The sequence below is a fragment of the Pipistrellus kuhlii genome, unplaced genomic scaffold, assembly GCF_014108245.1.
Source record: "Pipistrellus kuhlii isolate mPipKuh1 unplaced genomic scaffold, mPipKuh1.p scaffold_m20_p_71, whole genome shotgun sequence".
Classification (NCBI taxonomy): domain Eukaryota; kingdom Metazoa; phylum Chordata; class Mammalia; order Chiroptera; family Vespertilionidae; genus Pipistrellus; species Pipistrellus kuhlii.
The window spans coordinates 795,061-818,165 of record NW_023425575.1 but is presented as its reverse complement, the minus strand read 5'-3'; the positions used below and the strand labels follow the sequence as shown (position 1 = coordinate 818,165).

General features: G+C 43.7%; 2 protein-coding genes and 1 long non-coding RNA gene across 3 annotated transcripts; 1 reads left to right on the top strand and 2 right to left on the bottom strand.

Moving 5' to 3' along the window:
- The first annotated feature begins 176 nt into the window (after positions 1 to 176).
- Positions 177 to 12,142, top strand: LOC123651707. Its single transcript, XR_006740579.1, has 2 exons — positions 177 to 290; positions 12,031 to 12,142. It is a non-coding gene; the product is annotated as an uncharacterized LOC123651707 (long non-coding RNA).
- On the bottom strand, positions 812 to 7,033 carry LOC123651693 (zinc finger protein 211-like). Its single transcript, XM_045575998.1, has 3 exons — positions 6,599 to 7,033; positions 4,526 to 4,652; positions 812 to 2,303 (listed from the first exon to the last, which is right to left on the bottom strand). The coding sequence occupies exons 1-3, from the start codon at positions 6,746 to 6,748 to the stop codon at positions 913 to 915; spliced, it is 1,668 nt and encodes a 555-aa protein (XP_045431954.1). The 5' UTR covers positions 6,749 to 7,033; the 3' UTR covers positions 812 to 912.
- Positions 12,143 to 12,538: 396 nt separating the features above from the next.
- On the bottom strand, positions 12,539 to 21,400 carry LOC123651692 (zinc finger protein 660-like). Its single transcript, XM_045575997.1, has 3 exons — positions 21,100 to 21,400; positions 20,102 to 20,228; positions 12,539 to 14,213 (listed from the first exon to the last, which is right to left on the bottom strand). The coding sequence occupies exons 1-3, from the start codon at positions 21,130 to 21,132 to the stop codon at positions 12,655 to 12,657; spliced, it is 1,719 nt and encodes a 572-aa protein (XP_045431953.1). The 5' UTR covers positions 21,133 to 21,400; the 3' UTR covers positions 12,539 to 12,654.
- Between the last annotated feature and the right edge of the window lie 1,705 nt (positions 21,401 to 23,105).

Below are 23,105 nucleotides of genomic sequence, written 5' to 3'. Positions count from 1 at the left end.
TAGAATGCTTACTGGGTCATAGGCCTAAAGACACCCTTTCTTTTCCTTTTAGTTTTGCTGCCAGAGCACCAATGGCTATGATGGGAAAATCTCACAGGATATAGGAAGCCACAAAACCACTTGATGGTAATTAATGACAATGACAGCTCCAGAGATGATAAACATTCCTCAGTGCTTCAGATCTGTGTACACACAGCTCCTGTAGTCTTCATCAAAAAAAATTTCTGGGTGCAGGTTTAGATGAAGACGATTCAGTCTAAGAGGTTGCAGTCTGGGCAAACAACAATTAGGTCAGTGTTTCTGAAGTGAAAGGGTTTCTCCTCACTACAATGGTCCTCCAACCAGTGACCATCACCCATGGAATTGAGGGCATTAGGGCACATAGCCCTATGCAAAACATGGGCAGGAAGTTCCCTTAAAAGTCTTAGCACCCCCTGAAAACAAGAAAAAAATTCACACCGCTCCCAGACATACTTGAGGTTCTCACAGCTCCCCCTTTTCCAATGATCTCTGCATCTCAAAGCATCCATTTCCAAAGGAGGACTGCAGTGCATAGTGATTCTTAAGAAAATTATGGGAAAGAATGTAACTTTTGCAAAAACTCCTGATTAAATTTTTGCACCATAGTCTTCCCTTAACGACAAATAATGTTGCAGACCATATAAAAAAATTTTTTCTTTTCTTTTTAAAAAAATATATTTTATTGATTTTTTACAGAGAGGAAGGGAGAGGGATAGTTAGAAACATCAATGAGAGAGAATCATCAATCAGCTGCCTCTTGCACACCCCCCACTGGGGATGTGCCAGCAGCCAAGGCACATGCCCTTGACCGGAATCGACGCGAGACCTTTCACTCCGCAGGCTGACGCTCCATACACTGAGCCAAACCGGTTTTTAAAATTACTTGCACTCTTAACGACTTTCTCCAATGTGAACTTTCTGATGATATCGAAGACCACTGCTACTTGTAAAACATTTCCCACAATCATCGCATTTATAAGGCTTTTCTCCTGTATGAACTCTCTGATGCCTACGAAGGTGACTGCTATTGGTAAAAGCTTTCTCACACTCACTACATTGATAAGGCTTTTCCCCACTGTGAACTCTCTGATGATATTGGAGACCAGTGCTTTGTGTAAAAGTTTTGCCACATTCACTGCATTCATAAGGCTTCTCTCCAGTATGAACCATCTGATGACAATGAAGCCCAGTGCTACTGGTAAAACATTTCCCACATTCACTGCATAGATAAGGCTTTTCTCCTGTGTGAATTCTTTGATGAATACGAAGGTGACTGCTATTGGTAAAAGCTTTCTCACACTCACTACATTGATACGGTTTTTCTCCACTGTGAACTCTCTGATGATATTGGAGACCACTGCTTTGTGTAAAAGTTTTGCCACATTCACTGCATTGATAAGGCTTCTTCCCAGTGTGAACCATCTGATGACAAAGAAGGTTACTGTTACTGGTAAAAGATTTCTCACATTCACTGCACTTATAAGGCTTTTCTCCTGTATGAACTCTCTGATGACTAAGAAGGTTACTGCTACTGGTAAAAGCTTTCTCACAATCACTACATTGAAAAGGCTTTTCTCCACTGTGAACTCTCTGATGTCTACCAAGGTGGCCCTTAGTGTTGAAAGATTTTCCACAATTACTGCATTTATAAGGCTTTTCTCCTGTATGAATTCTTTGATGATAATGAAGGCGAGAACTAGTTGTAAAATATTTCCCACATTCAGAGCACTCAAAAGATTGGTTTTCAACATGGACACCTCTTTCCTGAATAAACATGTCAGTGCAAATATTGTCTTTCCCACATTCTTCTCTGGTGTAATCATTTTTTCTCCTTTGAAAAGTCATCTCTTGTGCTGAGATAGCATTTGCACTGTCCCTGGTGAGAGTATCCTTTAGGTGGCTATGTCCTGATTTGAAAAGGACACCCTTACCAACCTCCCCACGTGTGAAACGATTCTGGGACACATTGAAATTGCGACTGTTTGCATGTGAGATCGTGTCCACATCTGTAATGAAAATCTTCTCTCTCACATGCTGTTGGTCACCTTTTACACAAAAGGAAAACTGTTCTGCACATGCCCCACACCTCAACAGTATTTGTCCGTTCTGTGTTCTCTGAAGCTTCATCACATGGAAAATGTTTCCCAAGGTGAGCCCACAACTCTCACAGGGATGTCTCTTCTGAGAAGACAAGGCTACCTTGGGATTCCTTCCCTGTGACACTCTTACTGATTCCTTCTGTTTTGTTGGTGCCTCCACATTCTCTGCTCCACAGCAGCAACCTGAACAAGAGGAAAGGAAGTTGAAGTATATGTTGACCTTATGAAAACAAAGTATCTTCACCACAAATGTTTCTGTCATGAGTAGGCCTGATTCCAAAGACAAATTGTTAAGACATGTGAGGTGTACGCTGAGGAAATTGCTGTTACATATAATGCGGCCCCAAAAGTCAGTAGATGATGAAATGCACACCAAGAAAGAGAGAGAAGTTCAGGATGGGACACAAAGAAGAGAAGAACGTTCTACTAATTGTTCCTGCACAAACGGATTCCTTTAGGATCTTACATGCTGACCATATGAGTCCGTGTAGAAAATCTTGTAGCTGCTCAAAGCCATATAAATTAATTGTATTAGAACACACGATGTTCAACATCAATTTAATATGTGTACTCCAAACGTGCTGCAAGCATGGACCATTTTTGGTTTGTAGTAAAGAGAGTTTTGTATAAGAGGCAGAGGTACAAAGCCCAAAGTTGAGGTTATAAGGAATCTCAGTAGATTATAATCGCTATTAAAGCTGAGTAGTTGGTAAAGTATCAATAAGCACAAAGAGCCATAATTGGGAAACTGTAAGAAAACACTGGATTTCTAGCTATGAATATAACAAAGGCCAGCCAGTGACCCTTCACCAAGGCAAGACTGCCGGTTAGACCACTGTGCCATTCATAAAGTCATACTTCTTCTGTGATGCACAAATGATTCTTCCCCTGAAACCCAATTGAGCCACTGCATGGGATAAATGATGCAAATCTTCAAAGAGAAACAGAACAGTTGCATGGTCAAAATTATGGCAGACCAACAAAGGACAAATGAGATCACAGACAAAAGACCTGCCGAAACCGGTTTGGCTCAGTGGATAGAGTGTTGGCCTGTGGACTGAGGGGTCCCAGGTTCAATTACAGTCAAGGGTATATGTCTTGGTTGCGGGCATATTCCCATTAGGGGGTGTGCAGGAGGCAGCTGGTCCATGTATCTAGTTCTCTGTCCCTCTCCCTTCCTCTCTGTAAAAAATCAATAAACTATATGAAAAAAAAACCTATGTGAGTGACATCAGCAAGATAGCAGGATCAGAGATATGAGCATTTCCCCTCATTCCAGTGCAAGTACATAGCCATCATGACCAAAGCATACCACAGGAAATGAGAATAAGAGTACCTTGAAAACGAACAGTATTACAGAACACAAATAAAAAAGAATTGTTTAGAAGGCATGTAAAATGAAAAAAATTTAAAAAAACTGGTTAAGCAAAGAAATTTAACATACCTAAAGGAAAAAAAAAAGGTTCAGAGATCCCTCCACAAACCACTGTAATTTTGCTATCAATGATCCAAGTAGCCTCTTCTTCAAAAAATATTGGAAAATTTTGTGTTTACAAACCACAGAATGCCTTGGCAAGTATGGCGTAGTTGACTTGAGCATCGTCCAGTGTACCAAAGGGTCAATGATTCAAACATGCTGTTACTAAACCTGCAGAACCCAAGGTTGCAAATAGATGGTCTTTGTAGAAAAGCAGGTGTGGGGGAGCAATATCTGAGAGGCACAATTACGTACATGCAACAATATGTGTTGCTGTATGTTATAAGCATTTAATATATAAAATACACAAGGTCGTAAAAAAATGTTTCACAGCCGGTACTGGTTTGGCTCAGTGGATAGAGCATCGGCCTGAGGACTGAAAGGTCCCAGGTTCGATTCCGGATAAGGGCATGTACCTTGGTTGCGGGCACATCCCCAGTGGGGGGTGTGCAAGAGGCAGCTGATCGATGTTTCTCTCTCATAGATGTCTCTAACTCTCTGTCCCTCTCAATTCCTCTCTGTGTAAAATCAATAAAATATATTAAAAAAAAAAAGTTTCACAAAAAAATAGTTATTAACCAGGATAAGGATGTAGAAACACTTCTTCAAAAAAAGTAGGTACAAATGACCAACAGGAATATAGAAAATGCTTTCCTCACAGAAAAAAAGTAGAATCCCTCATGCTTCATACAACACTATCAACCTCAAGTACTTCCCTGTGGACGTGGTACAGCAGGGAGAATTGGGGCTTCAGCAATAGAAAGTAGCAATGGATAAGACCAACCCTCCCCAAGACACCAATTACCCAGGAAACTGGAAAATCGAGCAGTTCCACAGTCTACATGAGAGGACACAGCACACCCTGGGGGATGGGGCCTGGGAAATCACAAAGCCAAGTCCAGGTCACTGGTGAGAGTGAGGATCTTACCCAGCGAGGATACAAGTTCAAAGTTCTCCAGCATCACATTCAGGTATAGCTGTCTCTGATCCTCATCAAGGAGGCGCCATTCTTTCCTGGAGAAGTACAGGGCAATGTCCTCAAAGGTCAGACCAACCTGTCAAAATGGAGACAATTGACACCAGTGCTATCTCTCTGAGAAACAGTAATTCTCCTGACAATCATTCCCCACCCTCAACCTCCTCCAGTGTACCCAGTTAGTGTGGACACCAGGCTCTAATGCCAGTGCAGGCTGCTCTCTCATCACAGTCCCATTACTCACTGGGATTGTACTCAGCAGAGCAGTTGGGTTGGGGGATTGAAGGATTGAGGGAGGGGAGGATAGAGAGCAATGCCATTTAAGCTCTGGGCAAGGCCTGCAGGGCCCCAGCCTTCCAGCCAAGCAATCTCACTGCAGTCTCCCAGACCATGCTTTCAAGACAAAGCCAAATATGGATTTCTGCTTCACATTTAAGTCCCTACACCAGGTCCAGGAAACAAACACCTCACACTTCCTCCAGAAGCACACCACTGGGTAATCTTTAACCTTGTGGACAAAAGGGCCCACATGCTGACCTGACAAGCTCAGGGGAGGCCTGCAGGGCAGTCTTGGAAACTCAGAGACTTAGAGGAACCACAGGATGGTCTGAAATTAAATTTTAACAAAAGGCAGAGAAGGTGGGCAGTTACATCCTAGGCTGGTATCTTCAATTACAAGGTGAAGCTTTTCCTTAACTGAGCCTATCTGTGTTTTTGCATCTAAGATAACATACCCTTGAAAAGTCTGGGTAACTTGAAACTTCCCTTTTCCTGGAACCCCTGGGACACAACCCAATGTGGAGTACTATAGGACAAATACCACAAATGCCTTCATTACCATGTCAATTGTTCCTGAACCTACCTAAGTACCTGTCCACCATTTTGCTTTTTATTCAACCCCAGGGGTTTCCCACCACTTTGCTTTGTCCCACCTCCTTAATTCATCAAACTCTTGAACCAAGGGGGCCATATGCTGACCTGACAAACTCAGGGGATGCCTGCATGGCAATCTGGCAAACACAGAGTCCTAAAGGAACCACAGGATGGTCTGAAATTAAACTTTTACTGAACGCAGTGATGGTGGGCAGTTACATCCTAGGCTGGTATCTTCACAGACAAGGTGAAGCTTTTCCTTAACTGAGCCTACACGTGTTTTTGCATGTGTGATAACATAACCTCGAAAAATCTGGGTACAACTTCCCTTTTCTGGAGCCCCCAGGGCAGAACCCAATGTGGTCTGCTAAAGAACAAATACCAGAAATGCCTTCATTACCATATGAATTGTCTTGCCACCTAAGTACCTGTCCTAACATTTTACTTTTTTATCCAATCCCAGGGGTTTTCCACCACTTTACTTTATCCCACCTCCTTAATTCATCACCAATGCAATTCATGTAATCCACCTATGTCCCTCCTTTGATTGCAATATATAAAAACAAATGCAACACGTCATTCTGGGGAGCCTTATTTCAATTCATTGAGGTAGATGTCCACAGTTTGGCTCAAAAAAAAAAAAAAAACCCACAAAAAAAAATTCTTTAGGCGTGGTTTCAATGTCTTTTTGTGTGTGTTTTATGTTAACAACCGCTTTCCATCTTCAGACCCAGGTTCACTCCCTCAGCTCTGCCCCGACCTACTCCAAAGCCACTGGATCTCTCTGATCTCACCGATGAACTTGGCACATGGCACGTGGAGAAGCCTGTCTACCACGGGACCCAGGACCACCCCAGGCCCCTGAGGGACCCCACAGCCGGGAAAGCCCCCATGAGGCTGTGACGGCCTCCCTGGAGCCTCTGATCTGCCCGCCAATCCTCACAGCCACACCCTCAGGGGAACCTCAGAGGCCGGTCACCCCTGTCCTCTCCGCCCCGCACTGGCTGTGTCCTCAGAAGCCACCGCGCTCCTCCCTCCCCTCCGCCTTCCTCACGGTCCTCCCCGCGGACGGAGCTGCAGGAGGGACAGGCCCGCACCGGGCTGTGGGGTGCGGGGTGAGGAGGCGGTGAGGCCTGGGGGACAGGAACTCACCTCAGCGAAGCCCCTCAGCGCGGGCGCCATCGCGCTCTGTGGGTCGCGCGGGGCGGAAGCGGCGGGAGACGAAGCCGCGGCAGGACGGGCGGTGACTCCGAGCTCCAACCCCACGTGTGAGCGCTGAGCACCACGGGAGACTCCGTCCATGGGCTGTGCGGCGGGAACACTGGTCTCCACTCCTGAGATAACGCCTCAAAAGAGGAAAACCGCCAGGACGACTTGGTCCCGCCCCATAGAAACGGCCAAACGGAAATGCGTCATCTGAGCCCCAATTGGCTGAGCCTGGTGGCGTTCCATGCGTGGCCTTGTGGGTAATGTAGTTTCCCCGCTCCAACGCCTGGGTCAGGTGTTTCTCAGTTGACTCAAGGACTGGACTAAGGGGCTTATAGCCCAAGAACACACCAAGTATACTCAGGGGAGGTGATGTCTGGGACAAGTTTGTTTCTCCTGCACATGCGTGGGTGGACATGCATATCTTTTTCAGTACCTGCTCTTTTTGAAGGGCAGGCATTGTTTCTTCAATCAGAAATTTTGGCAAGTCACTGCCTCAGGCCAACTGTAGCTTGCACAGGTTGTTCAAGTCTCTATCTTGATTTAACCTGCCTCCACTGCATCCATTATACAAAGTTCATGTCAAATAGACTCACGTCCTTAAGAGCACCTGCTTCTGATGCCATCCAAAGTGTCAGCTCTGCCTGGGCTGCAGTGTGGATAAGATGGCTAAGAGACATGTGAAAAATGCTCAAAGTAGCCAAAAATGGATTGGCTCAGTGGATAGAGCATGGGCCTGGGGACTGAAAGGTCCCAGGTTTGATTCCAATCAAGGGCATGTACTTTGGTTGTGGGCACATCCCCAGTAGGGGGGTGTGCAAGAAGCAGCTGATCGATTATTCTCTCTCATTGATGTTTCTCTCTCTTCATCACTGTAAAAAATCAATAAAAAATATATATATATTTAAAAACACAAAGTATAAAAAAAATTTTTTTAAATGCTCAAAGTGAACCAGAAAGATGCCAGTTAGAGCACCAATCACAAATAACCCCCCACTGTTAGAATGGCTGCCATCAACAACAAAAAAACAAGTGCTGGGTAATAAAAAAAAATTTAATTAAAAAAAACACACAAAAAAAACCACAAGTGCTCGGGAAGATATGGAAAAATAGGATACCAGAGTACACAGCGTCTGGGAATGAAAAGTGGAGCAGCCATTGTGCAAATCAGTATGAACTTTCATAAAAGAAATTTAATATGGAACTGATATTTGACTCCTTGATTCTACTTCTTGGAATATACCCGCAGAAACCTGAAACATTCAGATTGAATGTATGCACCCCTATGTACATAGCACCACAATTTACAATAGCAAAGGTCTGGAAACGGCCCAGGTCCCCTTCAATAGATGAATGGATACAAAGCTATGGTGCATTTATACTAGGGAATACAATGGAGCAATAAAAAAGTAAAAAATGCCGAAACCGATTTGGCTCAATGGATAGAACGTCGGCCTGGGGACTGAAAGGTCCCGGGTTTGATTCCCGTCAAGGGAATGTACCTTGGTTGCAGGCATATCCCCAGTGGGTGTGTGTGCAAGAGGCAGCTGAACAAAGACTCTCTCTCATCGATGTTTCTAACTCTCTCTCCCTTCCTCTTCGTATAAAAATCAATAATATATATTTAAAAAAAAGAAAAGAAATTCTACAACTAGAAGGAAAGAGAAAACCACAAGGAAAATCAGAGGAGCTGTAAAAGCCTGAGGTACAGACACACATGTGCAGAGAGGATGGGGCCTCTGAGGGCCTGGCTGCTGTTCTCAAGTGAGGAGATAAAAGCTCTGGACTGCGCTGAACCCCAGTTCTGGACCAGTCACGCCCCAGAGAAGGGGCCAAAAGGAAATACCTTATTTGAGCCCCAATTGGCTGAGCCTGGTGGCGTTCCATGCGTGGCCTTGTGGGTAATGTAGTTTCTTCCCTCCAAGGCCAGGGTCAGGTGTTGCTTAGTAGGCACAAGCACAGCTTTAAGGGGCAAATAGCCCAAGAAGACAAGTATTCTCAAGGTCACCTAGCCCCTTCAGGGGATGTGATGTCTGGAGCAAGTATGTTTCCGGTGACCTTGCCTGGCTTCCTTTAGCTGCAGGTTTTGCATATCTTTCTTCAGGACCTGCTCTTCCTAAATGACAGGCAATGTTTCTTCATTCAGGACTTTGGCCATGAGGTGCCTTTAGGCCAACTATAGCTTGCAGGGGCTGCTCAAGTCTCTAACTAGTTCTAACCTGCCTCAACTGAATCCATTGTACAAAGTTAATGTCACAGACACTCATATTAGGTCTAGTAATAATTAATGTCGTTTTCTAATACTTTTTAAAATCCAATTTATTTAAACAATTCAACAAAATTTAATCAACAATATAGTTGCCGTTGTTTTCTACTACTTGTGCCCAATGCTCAGGAAGCATTTTAATCCCTCTGTTGTAAAATTCTTGTGATTTTGATGCAAAAAATTCGGTCAATGCATTTTTGAGGCATTCTTCATTATTAAATTTTTTTCCAAGAAGAAAGTTTTGCAAAGAACAAAACAAATGGTAATCGGAAGGGGCAATATCATGAGAATATGCAGGTTGAGGGAGAACTTCCCATTCCAACTGGCACAGTTTTTCAGCAGTGATTCTTGCAGTATGCGGTCGTGCGTTATCGTGAAGAATTACACCCTTCCGATTAATCAGCGCGGGTTCTTTTTCTCTTAAAGCTTGGGCTAACCTTTCCAATTGGGCACTATACACTGCACTTGTAATGGTTTGGTTAGATGGTAAAAGTTCATAATGAAGAATTCCTTTAAAATTCCACCAAACACACATCACTTTTTTCGCATGCAAGTCAGGTTTTGGCGTGGGCTGCGGAGCCTCATTTTTGTCCAAACATTGAGGCCGCCTTTTCAAATTAACATACGGAACCCATTTTTCACCTCCGGTAACAATTTGCTCTAAAAACGGCAAACGGTTTTGACGAGAGAGGAGCGAACTGCAAATTGTGACTCTTTGATTACAGTTGTCGGTCAGCTCATGAGGAACCCATTTTCCAAACTTTTGGACTTTGCCAAGTACACGCAATTGATTGGAAATTGTTTTTTGTGAACAATTTAAAGTTGTCGCAAGCTCTTGTTGGGTAATTTGAGGATTTTGCACCAAAAGAGCTTGAAGAGCTTCTTGATCAAAATTGGACACATGGCCTCAACCACTCTTGTCATCTAACGAAAAATTTCCCTCGCGAAATTTCTCAAGCCAACGCTGGCATTTTCTGGCGCTAACTGCATCTTGACCAAGAGCACTACAGATGTTTTATGCAGCCTTACTTGCTTTTCTTCCTAATTGGAACTCGTAAAGCATGCAGTGCTGAATATGCTCTTCATCCGCCATCTTCTTAGCCCTAGTTTTGCAACAAAAACCAAACCAAACACAATCTTTTTCAAGCAAAACTTGTTAATTGCACTTCACACGTTCTGTAGATACCACGTGTTTGAAGGTTATGTCAATACAAGTCAACACCAAGCAAGATTTTAAATGAATATTTAAAAACGACATTAATTATTACTAGACCCGATACTAAAAGCATGTGCTTCTGAAGCCATCCAAAGTGTCAGCATCACCTGGGCTGCAGTGTGGATAAGGTGGCCAAGAGACATGTGAAAAGATGCTCAAACTGACTGATCATCAGAGGGATGCAAATTAAAGCAACAGTAAGGTATCACCCCACCACTGTCAGAATGCTTGCCATCAGCAAATCAACAACGTTGCTTTGGGAAGTCAGAAGTGTCAGGTTTGGGAATGTTTCTGCAGCGTGAAGCTGGAGATCAAAGGAGACGGAAAGAGAGGGAGGGGAAAAAAATTAATGCTGAGAGAGAATCATTTACCAGCTGCCTCGTATATGCTCCACATTCTGTATCTAGGCAGGCACAAGCATCCTCCCTTACTATGAATAGAACCGTGTCTTCCTAGTATAAACTAGAGGTTTACTGAACAAAATTCATGAAAACAGGAGGATCCCTCAGCCCGGGCTGTGTCCTCTTGCAGTCATGGAGCCCTTGGGGAATGTCCAGCTAACAGAGGTAAATAACACATATATTACATAAAGGATTATATAGAGTCCTAATGGGTTTGGCTCAGTGAATAGAGCGTCTACCTATTGATTGAGGGGTACCGGTTCAATTCCATTCAAGGGCTTGTACAACCCCAGTGGGGTGGGGGATGTATAGGAGACAGTTGATCAATGTATCTCTCCCATCGATGTTTCAAACTCGCTATCCCTCTCCCTTCCACTCTGTAACAAATCAATAAAATATATATTTTAAAAATTAAATAAACGTACAAAAGAATTATACAGAAATGTTTGTACCAGCTTTATTTGCAATAGCCAAATAGTTATTAAAATGGACATGAGGGTGGTATAGTCAAAGATATGAATATCCAAGAGTCCTAGCTGGTTTGAATCTGGTTAGAGCATCAACCTGCAGACGAAAGGCCTCTGGGATTAATTCCAGTAAAAGGCAAGTACCTTGATTGAAGACTCCTTCCCAGCCCGGCCATGGTCACAGCTGATGTAGGAGGCAACCAATCAATGTGTTTCCTTCACATCAATAATTCTCTCTGCCTTTTCCTCTCCCTCTCAAACTCTCCAAAATAATCAATGGGAAAAATATCCTCTGGTGTGAATTAAAAACAACTTTTACAAATTTCCAAGCATTTATAAAATCATAATTAACACTGAAAAATACTTAGAAAAAGCCAAGTTATTTAATAAATGGAAAGCAAGTCCAAGGTTAGTAGGAAAACTGTGAAAAACAGCAAACAGATCAAATGAGGTCATGAAACAATTACATAGTCACAGATATGATCAGTATTGAGTGTCATGACGGTTTCAGCTTCATGTACATGTTAATATTGATCAAGTACTACACTTACTACACTTACCAAATGCAATTTACTCATTACAACTGTAAAAATTATGGCTCAAGATAAAAGAAATATACTTTCACCTAGTTTGGAATAGGTTTGGCAACTTTATATTCAACTCACATACATAAGGCCCCTGGGCAAGTCTCATCTCAGTGACAGTAAATGTATCAATAAAGAACTTTCACCCAACATCAAATAGAATGCTTACTGGGTCATATGCCTAAAGACACCCTTTCTTTTCCTCTTAGTTTTGCTGCCAGAGCACTAATGGCTATGATGGGAAAATCTCACAGGATACAGGAAGCCACAAATCCACTTGATGGTAATTAATGAAAATGACAGCTCCAGAGATGATAAACATTCCTGAGTCTTTCAGATCTGTGTACACACAGCTCCTGTAGTCTTCATCAAAAAAAAATTCTGGGTGCAGGTTTAGATGAAGACGATTCAGTCTAAGAGGTTGCAGTCTATGCAAACAATTAGGTCAGTGTTTCTGCAGTGAAAGGGTTTCTCCTCACTACAATGTTCCTCCAACCAGTGACCATCACCCATGGAATTGAAGGCATTTGGGCACATGGCCCTCTGCAAGACCTGGGCAGGAGGTTCCCTTCAAATGTCTTAGAATCTCCTGAAAACAAGAAAAAAATTGACACCGCTCCTAGACATACTTGAGTTTCTCATAGCAACACCCCTTTCCAATTATCTCTGCGTCTCAAAGCATCCATTTCCAAAGGAGGACTGCAGTGCAGTGATTCCTAGGAAAATTAAGGGAAAGAATGTAACTTTTGCAAAAACTCCTGATTTAATTTCTGCACCATAGTCTTCCCTTAACATCAAATAATGTTGCAGACCACATAAAAAAATTTTTTTCTTTTCTTTTTAAAAAAATATATTTTATTGATTTTTTACAGAGAGGAAGAGAGAGGGATAGTTAGAAACATCAATGAGAGAGAATCATCAATCAGCTGCCTCTTGCACACCCCCCACTGGGGATGTGCCAGCAGCCAAGGTACAGGCCCTTGACCGGAATCGAACCCGGGACCTTTCACTCCGCAGGGTGACGCTCCATACACTGAGTCAAACCGGTTTTCGAAATTACTTGCACTCTTAACGACTTTCTCCAATGTGAACTTTCTGATGATATCGAATACCACTGCTGCTTGCAAAATATTTCCCACATTCATGGCATTTATAAGGCTTTTCTCCTGTATGAACTCTCTGATGACTACGAAGGTGACTGCTATTGGTAAAAGCTTTCTCACACTCACTACATTGATAAGGCTTTTCTCCACTGTGAACTTTCTGATGATAACGGAGACTACTCCTTTCTGTAAAAGTTTTGCCACATTCACTGCATTGATAAGGCTTCTCTCCAGTGTGAACCATCTGATGACAAAGAAGGTTACTGTTACTGGTAAAAGATTTCCCACATTCATGGCATTTATAAGGCTTTTCTCCTGTATGAACTCTCTGATGACTACGAAGGTTACAGCTTCTGGTAAAAGCTTTCTCACACTCACTACATTGAAAAGGCTTTTCTCCACTGTGAACTCTCTGATGTCTACCAAGGTGGCCCTTAGTGTTAAAAGATTTCCCACATTCACTGCATTGATAAGGCTTTTCTCCTGTGTGAATTCTCTGATGAATACGAAGGTGACTGCTATTGGTAAAAGCTTTCTCACACTCACTACATTGATAAGGTTTTTCTCCACTGTGAACTCTCTGATGACAATGGAGACCACTGCTTTGTGTAAAAGTTTTGCCACATTCACTGCATTGATAAGGCTTCTCTGCAGTGTGAACCATCTGATGACAAACAAGGTTTCTGTTACTGGTAAAAGATTTCTCACATTCACTGCACTTATAAGGCTTTTCTCCTGTATGAACTCTCTGATGACTAAGAAGGTTACTGCTACTGGTAAAAGCTTTCTCACAATCACTACATTGAAAAGGCTTTTCTCCACTGTGAACTCTCTGATGTCTATCAAGGTGGCCCTTAGTGTTAAAAGATTTTCCACAATCACTGCATTTATAAGGCTTTTCTCCTGTATGAATTCTTTGATGATAATGAAGGCGAGAACTAGTTGTAAAATATTTCCCACATTCAGAGCACACAAAACATTGGTTTTCAACATGGACACCTCTTTTCTGAATAAACATGTCAGTGCAAACAATGTCTTTCCTACATTCTTCTCTGGTGTAATCATTTTTTCTCCTTTGAAAAGTCATCTCTTGTGCTGAGATAGCATTTGCACTGTCCCTGGTGAGAGTATCCTTTAGGTGGCTATGTCCTGATTTGAAAAGGACACCCTTACCAACCTCCCTACGTGTGAAACCATTCTGGGACTCATTGAAATTGCGACTGTTTGCATGTGAGATCGTGTCTACATCTGTAATGAAAATCTTCTCTCTCACATGCTGTTGGTCACCTTTTACACAAAAGGAAAACTGTTCTGCACATGCCCCACACCTCAACAGTATCTGTCCGTTCTGTGTTCTCTGAAACTTCATCACATGGAAAATGTATCCCAAGGTGAGCCCACAACTCTCACAGGGATGTCTCTTCTGAGAAGACAAGGCTACCTTGGGATTCCTTCCCTGTGACACTCTTACTGATTCCTTCTGTTTTGTTGGTGCCTCCACATTCTCTGCTCCACAGCAGCAACCTGAACAAGAGGAAAGGAAGGTGAAGTACATGTTGACCTTATGAAAACAGAGTATCTTCACCACAAATGTTTCTGTCATGACTAGGCCTGATTCCAAAGACAAATTGTTAAGACATGTGAGGTGTACTCTGAGGAAATTACTGTTACATATAATGTGGCCCCAAAAGTCAGTAGATGATGAAATGCTCAGCAAGAGAGAGAGAGAAGTTCAGGATGGGACACAAAGAAGAGAAGAAGGCTATACTCATTGTTCCTGCACAAACGGATTCTTTAGGACCTTTTTTTTTTTTTAAATATATATTTTATTGATTTTACACAGAGAGAAATTGAGAGGGACAGAGTTAGAAACGTCAATGAGAGAGAAACATCGACCAGCCGCCTCCTGCACACCCTCCATTGGGGTTGTGCCCGCAACCAAGGTACATGCCCCTGACCGGAATCAAACCTGGGATCCTCAGTCTGCAGGCTGACGCTCTATCGACTGAGCCAAACTAGTCCCGGCTCTTATTTTAATAAATTTTTATTGTTCATATTACAAATGTTCCCGCCCCCCCCCCCCCATTGCTCTCCTCCACTAGGTTCCCATCCCACCCTCTGCCATTTCCCCACCCCCCATTGTCCTCATCCATAGGAGCACAGTTTATGTTCAGTGTCTTCCCCTTTCCCCCTCTCCCCTTTTCCCCAAGAAACGTCAGTTCACTCCCCTTCCATACCTCTGATTCTATTATATTCAACAGTTAATATTGTTCATCAGATTTTTTTTTTTTAATTTCGTTGGTTTTTAGATTCACTTGATAGTTACCTATTTGTTGTTCATATTTTTATCTTTATTTACTTTCTCTTCTGAAAGAACCCCTTCAGCAATTCATATGATTCTTGTTTGGTGGTGACGAACTCCTTTAGCTTTTTTTTATTAGTGAAGCTTTTTATCTGGCCTTCGATCCTGAGTGATCGCTTTGATGGGTAGATTATCTTTGGCTGTAGGTTCTTACTATTCGTCACCTTGAATATTTCTTGCCATTCCCGTCTGGCCTGCATGGTTTCTGTTTAGAAGTCAGCTGACAATCGTATAGGTGCTCCTTTATAGGTAACTATCTGCTTTGCTCTTGCTGCTTTTAATATTCTCTCTTTGTCTTTTGCTCTTGGAATTTTTTTTTTTAAATATATTTTATTGATTTTTTTAACAGAGAGGAAGGGAGAGAGATAGCTAGAAACGTCCATGAGAGAGAAATATCGGCCAGCTGCCTCTTGCACACCACCTACTGGGGATGTGCCCGCAACCAATGTACATGCCCTTGACCGGAATCGAACCCAGGAACTTTCAGTCCGCAGACCGACGCTCTACCACTGAGCCAAACCAGCTTCGGCTGCTCTTGGAATTTTAATTATGATTTGTCTTGGTGTGGTCCTCTTTGGATTCCAATTGTTTGGAGTTCTGTGCGCTTCCTGTACTTGTAAGTCTTATTCTTTCACCAGGTGGGGGAAGTTTTCTGTCACTATTTCTTTCAGTATGTTTTCCATATCTTGCTTTCTCTCATCTTCTGGGACCCCCATAATTCTGATGTTGGTTCACTTGAAGTTGTCCCAGAGGTTTCTTACATTATCTTCAATTTTCTGGATTCTCTTGTCTTCTTGCTTCTGCGGAGGAGTGTCTTCTGGCTCTTTATGATCCAAATCTTTGACTTGATTCTTGCGATCTTCCATTCTATTTTTAGGATTCTGTATAATATTTTTTATTTCAGACAATGTATTCTTTCTTTTTGATCCCTTATCATTTCTCGTTGATTCTTTAATTCTAGTTGATCCCTTTTCATATTATCATAGGTCTTATCGAAGTTTCCTAGGAAATTCTTGTAAAACCTTATAAGCGTAGATTTGAACTCTATATCCAGTCGCTTTTTGTCCTCCATTTTTTTCGTTTGTGATCTATTTCGTTGTCGCATTTTCCCAGCTTCCCTGATGGGGCGGAGTTTCAAGCCTACAGTATTGGCTTTCTTCAGCCCCGCCCTATGCGGCTCCTGAGTCCCAGGGTCCTTCAGTACTTGCAGCAAGCACCTCTGAGAGAAAGGTGCCCTCAATTTTCGCCTGCTACCAAACAGTCTAGGCTCTCCCCAATGAGCCCGGAACTGGGGTTCAGTTCAGTTGGAAGTGGGATTGAAGGTGGAGTTCAGAGCAGTCTGGAGCCCCAGTCTCCTTCCCTCCAGGGCAATCCCACGGCACAGCCAACTGTCACCACCAAACTGTATTAAATGAAATGGTGAAAGGTATTCTTTTAGAAGAGACGAAGAAGAAAAAGGTAAAGATAAAAATTATGACCAACAAATACATACCTACCAACAAGTGAATCTAAAAATCAAGTGAGCCCTGGCTGGTTTGGCTCAGTGGATAGAGCATCAGCTTGTGGACTGAAGTGTCCTGGGTTCGATTCTAGTCAAGGGCACATACACAGGTTGTGGGCTCCATCCCCAGTAAGGGGTGGGCAGAAGGCAGCCGATCAATGATTCTCATCATTGGTGTTTCTCTCTCTGCCTCTCACTTCCTCTCTGAAATCAATAAAATAAAATAAATCAAAATCAAGTGAATAAACAATCTGATGAACAGAATAAACTGGTGAATAAAATAGAATCAGGGGCATAGAAAGAGTGGACTCACAATTCTCAGAGGGGAAAGGAGTATGTCAGATGTGGGAAGAGACTGGACATAAAGCGTACACCTATGGATGAGGACAGAGGAGAGGAGGAAAGGGCAGATGGTGGGATGGGAATCGGGTGGAGGGGAGCCATGGGGGGAAAAGAGATACAATTGTAATAATGTGAACAATAAAATTTATTAAATTAAAAAAAAGAATATCTAACAGGTACTTTTCTAAAACATAAAGAAATTGGCACAGCTTGAGCTAGACTAAAGAAAAAAACAAAAACAATAAATGAAATAAATGAAAGGTAAGACATTCCACCTGACACTATGAAGCACAAAGCATCATGAGAGATGCTGATGTGAGGAGAAGACATGAACCTCCATAGATAAATTTGTCAACATCTCATGTGAGCTTCTGAAATTAATAAACAAATTCAAAGTCCTGGTTAGGTTGGCCAGCTATTTAGTATGTGGTCCAGGATGGGCAGAACAGCAGATCAATGTTTCCCTCTCTTTCTCTGTCTCCCTACCTGTCTCTAAAATCAACAAATTAAGGATGTCCAGTACAACTCAGTGAATGTGCATCAACCTATTATCTAGGAGATAAAAATTCTATTTTTTGTCAGAAGACATGCACAGATTGCCAGCCCAATTTCCAAGGTGTGTGTGCACACAGGAAGGAAGCAGCTGGTCAATGACTCTCCCTAATTATTCATGTATCAATTGCTCTCCTTCTCTCTCTGAAATGAACAAATTATCCTTAAAAAATAAGTAAATAAATGATTTAAAGAATAAACAAACAGGCCAGGCCCATATCTCTCACTGCTGAGAGTGCCCGCCTGTACACTGGAAGGTCATGGGTTCAATTCCAAATAAGGGGCAGGCACGTGGGTTACAGGTTCAATCTCCCCTCTTAGAGGGAACACATGGGGGAGGCAACCAGTTGATGTTTCTCTCTCTCTCTCTCTCTCTTTCTCTCTCTCTGCTTCTCCTCTCCCTACCTGTCCCTTTCTCTCTCTAAGAAAAATAAAAAATCAATGGAAAGAATATTCTCACTATTCAGGTGAACATAAAAGAAAAATAAAGAATTGAGAAAAGTTACGGGAGAGGAGATCCAATATGGCAGTGTAGGCAAAGGCCTATACTCACTGTCTCCCACAACCACATCAAAATTACAACTAAATACAGAAGAACCACCAGCAAGAACCATTAGAAAGCTGGCTGAATGGAAGTCTTACCACGACAGAAGTAAAGAAGACAGCACAATGAGACTGGTAGGAGGTAAAGAGGTTCAGAAGGTGCTGATCCTGTGCCCATTTGGGCCACTTTTCTAATTGGAAGGAGATCGTCATTACAGAGGTCACCTGGAGGAGCAAAAGCTTCTAGAAGCCCCAGAAGCCTAGCCTAGAGTCCCCGAGGTGGGAAAAGAAGTGCCTACCAATAAGTGGAAGTAAGAACTATGGGCTTGCTCTAACTGGTTTGACCCAGTGGATAGAGTGTCGAACTGGGGACTCAAGGGTCCCAGGTTCGATTCTGGACAAGGGCATGTACCTTGGTTGCAGGCACATCCCCCAGTAGGGAGTGTACAGGAGGCAGCTGATCCTTGTTTCTCTCTCATGAATGATTCTAACTCTTTATCCCTCTCCTTTCCTCTCTTTAAAAAAAAAAAAAAAAAAAAAAAAAAAAAAAGTAAAAACTAAGAGCTGTAAAAACCAGTGCAGATTGGGGCTCAGGAACACAGAGGCTGCAGGAGACCTGGAAGATCCGCTTATAATGCCAGCACCAGGAACTGAAATTATAAGCTTCCGCTTCCTCTGACCTCCTGGGCCTGGAGAGCTGGTGGGGGAGAAGCTATAGGGGAAGAGCTGATGAAGATACAATACATATGAGGAGAAACTGGACTGACTGGGATCAGGACAGGAACTTGGGGCAGCTTTCTCCCAGATGGAGGTGCTCACAGTGGTCTTTATACCTATGCTGGGACTTGCGGGGGTTGCACAGCTGACTGACAACCATTTAGGTTTGCTCCGCCCCGGTAATTTTCTGAGACCTTATCTCATCCAGTTTACAACCCCACCCAAGCTGTGTGTGGCAGCTTTTGTATATGAATGTCCTGTCCTCATTCAGGCTAAAACCTGTCAAGTAAGTTGCAGTTGGGTCAGGGAGCCCTAAAACTATCAATAAAAGGCCCAAGACCGGCCGAAACCAGTTTGGCTCAGTGGGTAAAGCATCGGCCTGAGGACAGAAGGGTCCCAGGTTCAATTTGGGTCAAGGGCATGTACCTTGGTTGTGGGCACATCCCCAGTAGAGGGTGTGCAAGAGGTAGCTGATCGATGTTTCTCATTGATGTTTCTAACTCTCTATCCCTCCCTCCTCCTCTCTGTAAAAAAAATCAATTATATATATATATATATATATATATATATATATATATATCCCAAGACTGGGCACCAGTACTAGCCTTCCTTGCTTCAAAGCTAGGCCTCATCAGGGCACTTCCAAACCAGATACAAAGAGGGGAATCTGCAGATCTCTCTTTAGATCCTGGTAGGTGGCTCCAGGCAGAGGCTGCTTTACAATGCAATGATTGTCTCAAAAGCAAACTTGATATAACTTTATGACAAATGCATTACTCTAGTATTCACTAGTAACAAGCATCTGAGCTTCCTAGAAACATGGTGGAACTAGACCTGCTGACGGCAGCGTTTTCAAAAACATGGACTTTGTTGAAAAGGAGGGGTGAGGGAGCAATATCTGCAAAGCAAAATTAAGCACATGCAACAATATGTATTCCTGTAGATCATAAGCATTTAATATTTAAAATATACAAGGTAGTCAAAACAATGTTTAAACAAAAAATACAGTTGTTAAACAGGATAAGGATAAAGAAACAATTCTTCAAAAACTGTGTACAAAAGACCAACAAGAATAGAGAAAATGCTTTCCACACTAATTAAGGTAGAATCTCTCAGGTTTCATGCAACACTACCAACCACAAGTCCTTCCCTGTGAACTTAGTCCAGCGGGGAGAATTGGGATTCAGGAACAGAAGGGAGCAGCAAAAACAGACAAAAACCTCGCCAGGACAGCAATCACCCCCCCAAAAAACAACAAACAAACAAACAAAAAAAACTGGAGGAATCTAGCAAAACCAAAGTCTACATGGGAGGACACAGCACACCCTGGAAGGTGGGGCCTAGGAAATGGCAAAGCCAAGTCCAGCTCACTGGTGACAGTGGGGTCTTTCTTACCCAAGGAAGATACAAGTTCAAAGTTCTCCAGCATCACAGTCAGGTACAGCTGTCTCTGACCCTCATCAAGGAGGCTCCATTCCTCCCTGGCGAAGTACAGGGCAATGTCCTCAAAGGTCACTCCAACCTGTTAGAATAGAGACAATTAAAACCAAAGCTGACCTTCTGAGAACCAGTAATTGTACTCATGACACACATCCCCCAACCCTCCAACCTCCTCCAGGGTACCCGGTTAGTGAGGACACCAGGCCCTAATGCCAGTGCAGGCTGTTCTGTCATCACAGTCCCATCACTCACTGGGATCCACTGGGATCGCCCTCAGCAGAGCAGCTGGGTTGGGTGGGAAGGATTGGGGGAGGGGAGGGGAGAGAGCAATGCCATTTAAGCTCTGGGGCCCCAGCCTTCCTGCCAACCAATTCCACTGCAGTCTCCCAGACCATGCCTCCAAGATAAATCCAAGTATGGGTTTACGTTTAGCCTTAAAGTCTGCACACCAGGTCCCGGGGACCATTAGCTCACACTTCCTCCAGATGTGCACACCACTGGGTAACCTTTAACCTCTTCCCATGTTCAGACCCCAGGTTCACTCCTTGAGCTCTGACCCCTTCCTGCTCCAATGACACTGGATTTCTCTGGACTCCCCGTGAACTTGGCACATGCATCCACAGGGAGCTTGTCTACCGGGGCACCCAAGACCATCCCCGGCCCCTGCGAGACCCCACAGCCGGGAAAGCCCCAATAAGGCTGTGACGGCCTCCCTGCAGCCTCTGATCTGCTCACCAATCCTCACAGCCACACCTTCAGGGGAACCTCAGAGGCCGGTCACCCCTGTCCTCTCCGCCCCGCACTGGCTGTGTCCTCAGAAGCCACCGCGCTCCTCCCTCCCCTCCGCCTTCCTCACGGTCCTCCCCGCGGACGGAGCTGCAGGAGGGACAGGCCCGCACCGGGCTGTGGGGTGCGGGGTGAGGAGGCGGAGGGCCTGGGGGACAGGAACTCACCTCAGCGAAGCCCCTCAGCGCGGGCGCCGCCATCGCGCTCTGTGGGCCGCGCGGGACGGGAGCGGCGGGAGCGGAAGCCGCGGCAGGAATGGCGGGGCCTGTCCCGGCCCTGAAATGGGTCCGAGCTCCAACCCCACGTGTGAGTGGTGAGCACCACGGGAGGCTCCCGCCATGGGCTGTGAGGCGGGGACACCACTCACCACCTTCTCCACAGGAGCTTAGTCTTGGAAAACCTGACCGCCTTAGACAAAAATCTGAGAACAGAAAATCCCACCTGGAGGCTACCGCTCCTGTGCTACCGATAATAACTAAACGGAAACGCCTTCTCTGAGCCCCCATTGGCTTAGTCTGCTGCCATTCCATGCATGGCCTTCTGGGTAATGTAGTTTCTGCCCTCCAAGGCCTGGGTCCTCTTATTTGTCAGTTAACTCCAGGACTGGATTTAGGGGCTGATAGCCCAAGAACACACCAACTATACTCAGGGTCTTCTAGTGCCTTCAAGGGAGGTGATGTCTGGGGCAAGTTTGTTTCCAGTGTCCCTGCCTGGCATCCTTTAGCTGCTGGTTTTGCATATCTTTCTTCAGGACCTGCTCTTCCTGCTGGCAGGCATTGTTTCTTCATTCAGGACTTTTGGCATGTGTCTCCTTCCAGCCAACTGTAGCTTATTGCTCAAGTCTCTAACTCGATCTAACCTGCCTCTACTGAATCCATTGTGCAAAGTTAATGTCACAAAACAGACACTGATATGTATAGCATCTGCTTCTGAAGCCATCTGAAGTGTCAGCTCTGCCTGGGCTGCAGTGTGGATATGGTAGCTGATAGACATGTGAAAAAATGCTCAAACTGACTGATCATCAGAGATGTGAATTAAAACAACAATTAGGTATCACCCCACCACTGTCTGCCACCAGCAAAGCAACAAAGGACAAGTGCTTGTGAGGATGTGGAAAAAAGGGAACCCTAATACACTGCTGCTGGGAATGTAAGCTGTTGCAGCCATTGTGCAAATCAAGATGAATTTCATAGAAGAAATTTAATATGGAACTGACATTTGACTTGTGGATTCTACTTCTAGGAATATATCTGTTGAAACTTGAAACAATCAGATTGAATGTATGCACCCCTCTATTCACAGGAGCACAATTTACAATAGCAAAGATTTGGAAACTGCTCAGGTGCCCATCAATAGATGAGTGGATAGAAAACTATGGTAAATTTATACTATGGAATTCCATGAAGCAATAATAATAATTTTTAAAAAGGAGAAACTTTTACCCTTTCACCCAGCATGGAGGGACCTGAAGAGCATCCTGCTAAGTGAAATAAGTCAGTTAGAGAAAGACAGATCACTTCATCTCACTCATATATGGAATCTAACAAAAAACAAACAAACAAAACAACACCTGATAAATGGAATGAATTTAGAGACTTGGAATCATGTAATGGAGTGTGGTATGTAAGAGGGAGGGGGACTGAGAATAAAGTAAGAAGAAAAAACATTCTGGGGTCAGGATTAAAAGCACATACACACACACATACACACACACACACACACTAAAAATCAAGTTAGGTAAGCCTCGAGCATTTTCTTCAGTTCTCTGAAATCATTGGGATAGCCCTAGGTTGCCAAGTTCTAGGTGTGCTCTAAATTGTGTTTATGTCTTCAGTCTGATGTGTCCTGAAATGCTGATAATCCTCCATGTAATTTTCTCTTTCTTGCCCAGTTGTTGAGAGAATTAAAAGAGGAAATGCTCAAAAATCTAACCCTGGAATCCTGGCAACAAAGTAAGCATCATCACATTCAGCCAACTGGAATCAGGGAGCTCTACTGAGTCCGCTGGAGATTGCCAGGTGGGGCACACCACAATGAGACCCGAGTGCCCACAGCACCTGCCTCCTGCAGCAGAGTCAGTGGCTTCTTACAGGTCCCATTTCTCACTAAAATGCTCATAAAGACAGTAGTGGTTGTGGGCATCGGGGGAGTGAGAGGTGCCTGGCCTCGGAAT

Bases quoted from the DNA above. Each gene is read 5' to 3' on its own strand.
- LOC123651693 (XM_045575998.1), bottom strand. From the start codon at position 6,748: ATGGACGGAGTCTCCCGTGGTGCTCAGCGCTCACACGTGGGGTTGGAG. The intron at 4,653-6,598 runs GTGAGTTCCTGT...CCATTTTGACAG, and splicing joins CGCTGAGGGGCTTCGCTGAG to GTTGGTCTGACCTTTGAGGA. The intron at 2,304-4,525 runs GTAAGATCCTCA...CCTCTTGTTCAG, and splicing joins TGAACTTGTATCCTCGCTGG to GTTGCTGCTGTGGAGCAGAG.
- LOC123651692 (XM_045575997.1), bottom strand. From the start codon at position 21,132: ATGGCGGCGCCCGCGCTGAGGGGCTTCGCTGAG. The intron at 20,229-21,099 runs GTGAGTTCCTGT...CTATTCTAACAG, and splicing joins CGCTGAGGGGCTTCGCTGAG to GTTGGAGTGACCTTTGAGGA. The intron at 14,214-20,101 runs GTAAGAAAGACC...CCTCTTGTTCAG, and splicing joins TGAACTTGTATCTTCCTTGG to GTTGCTGCTGTGGAGCAGAG.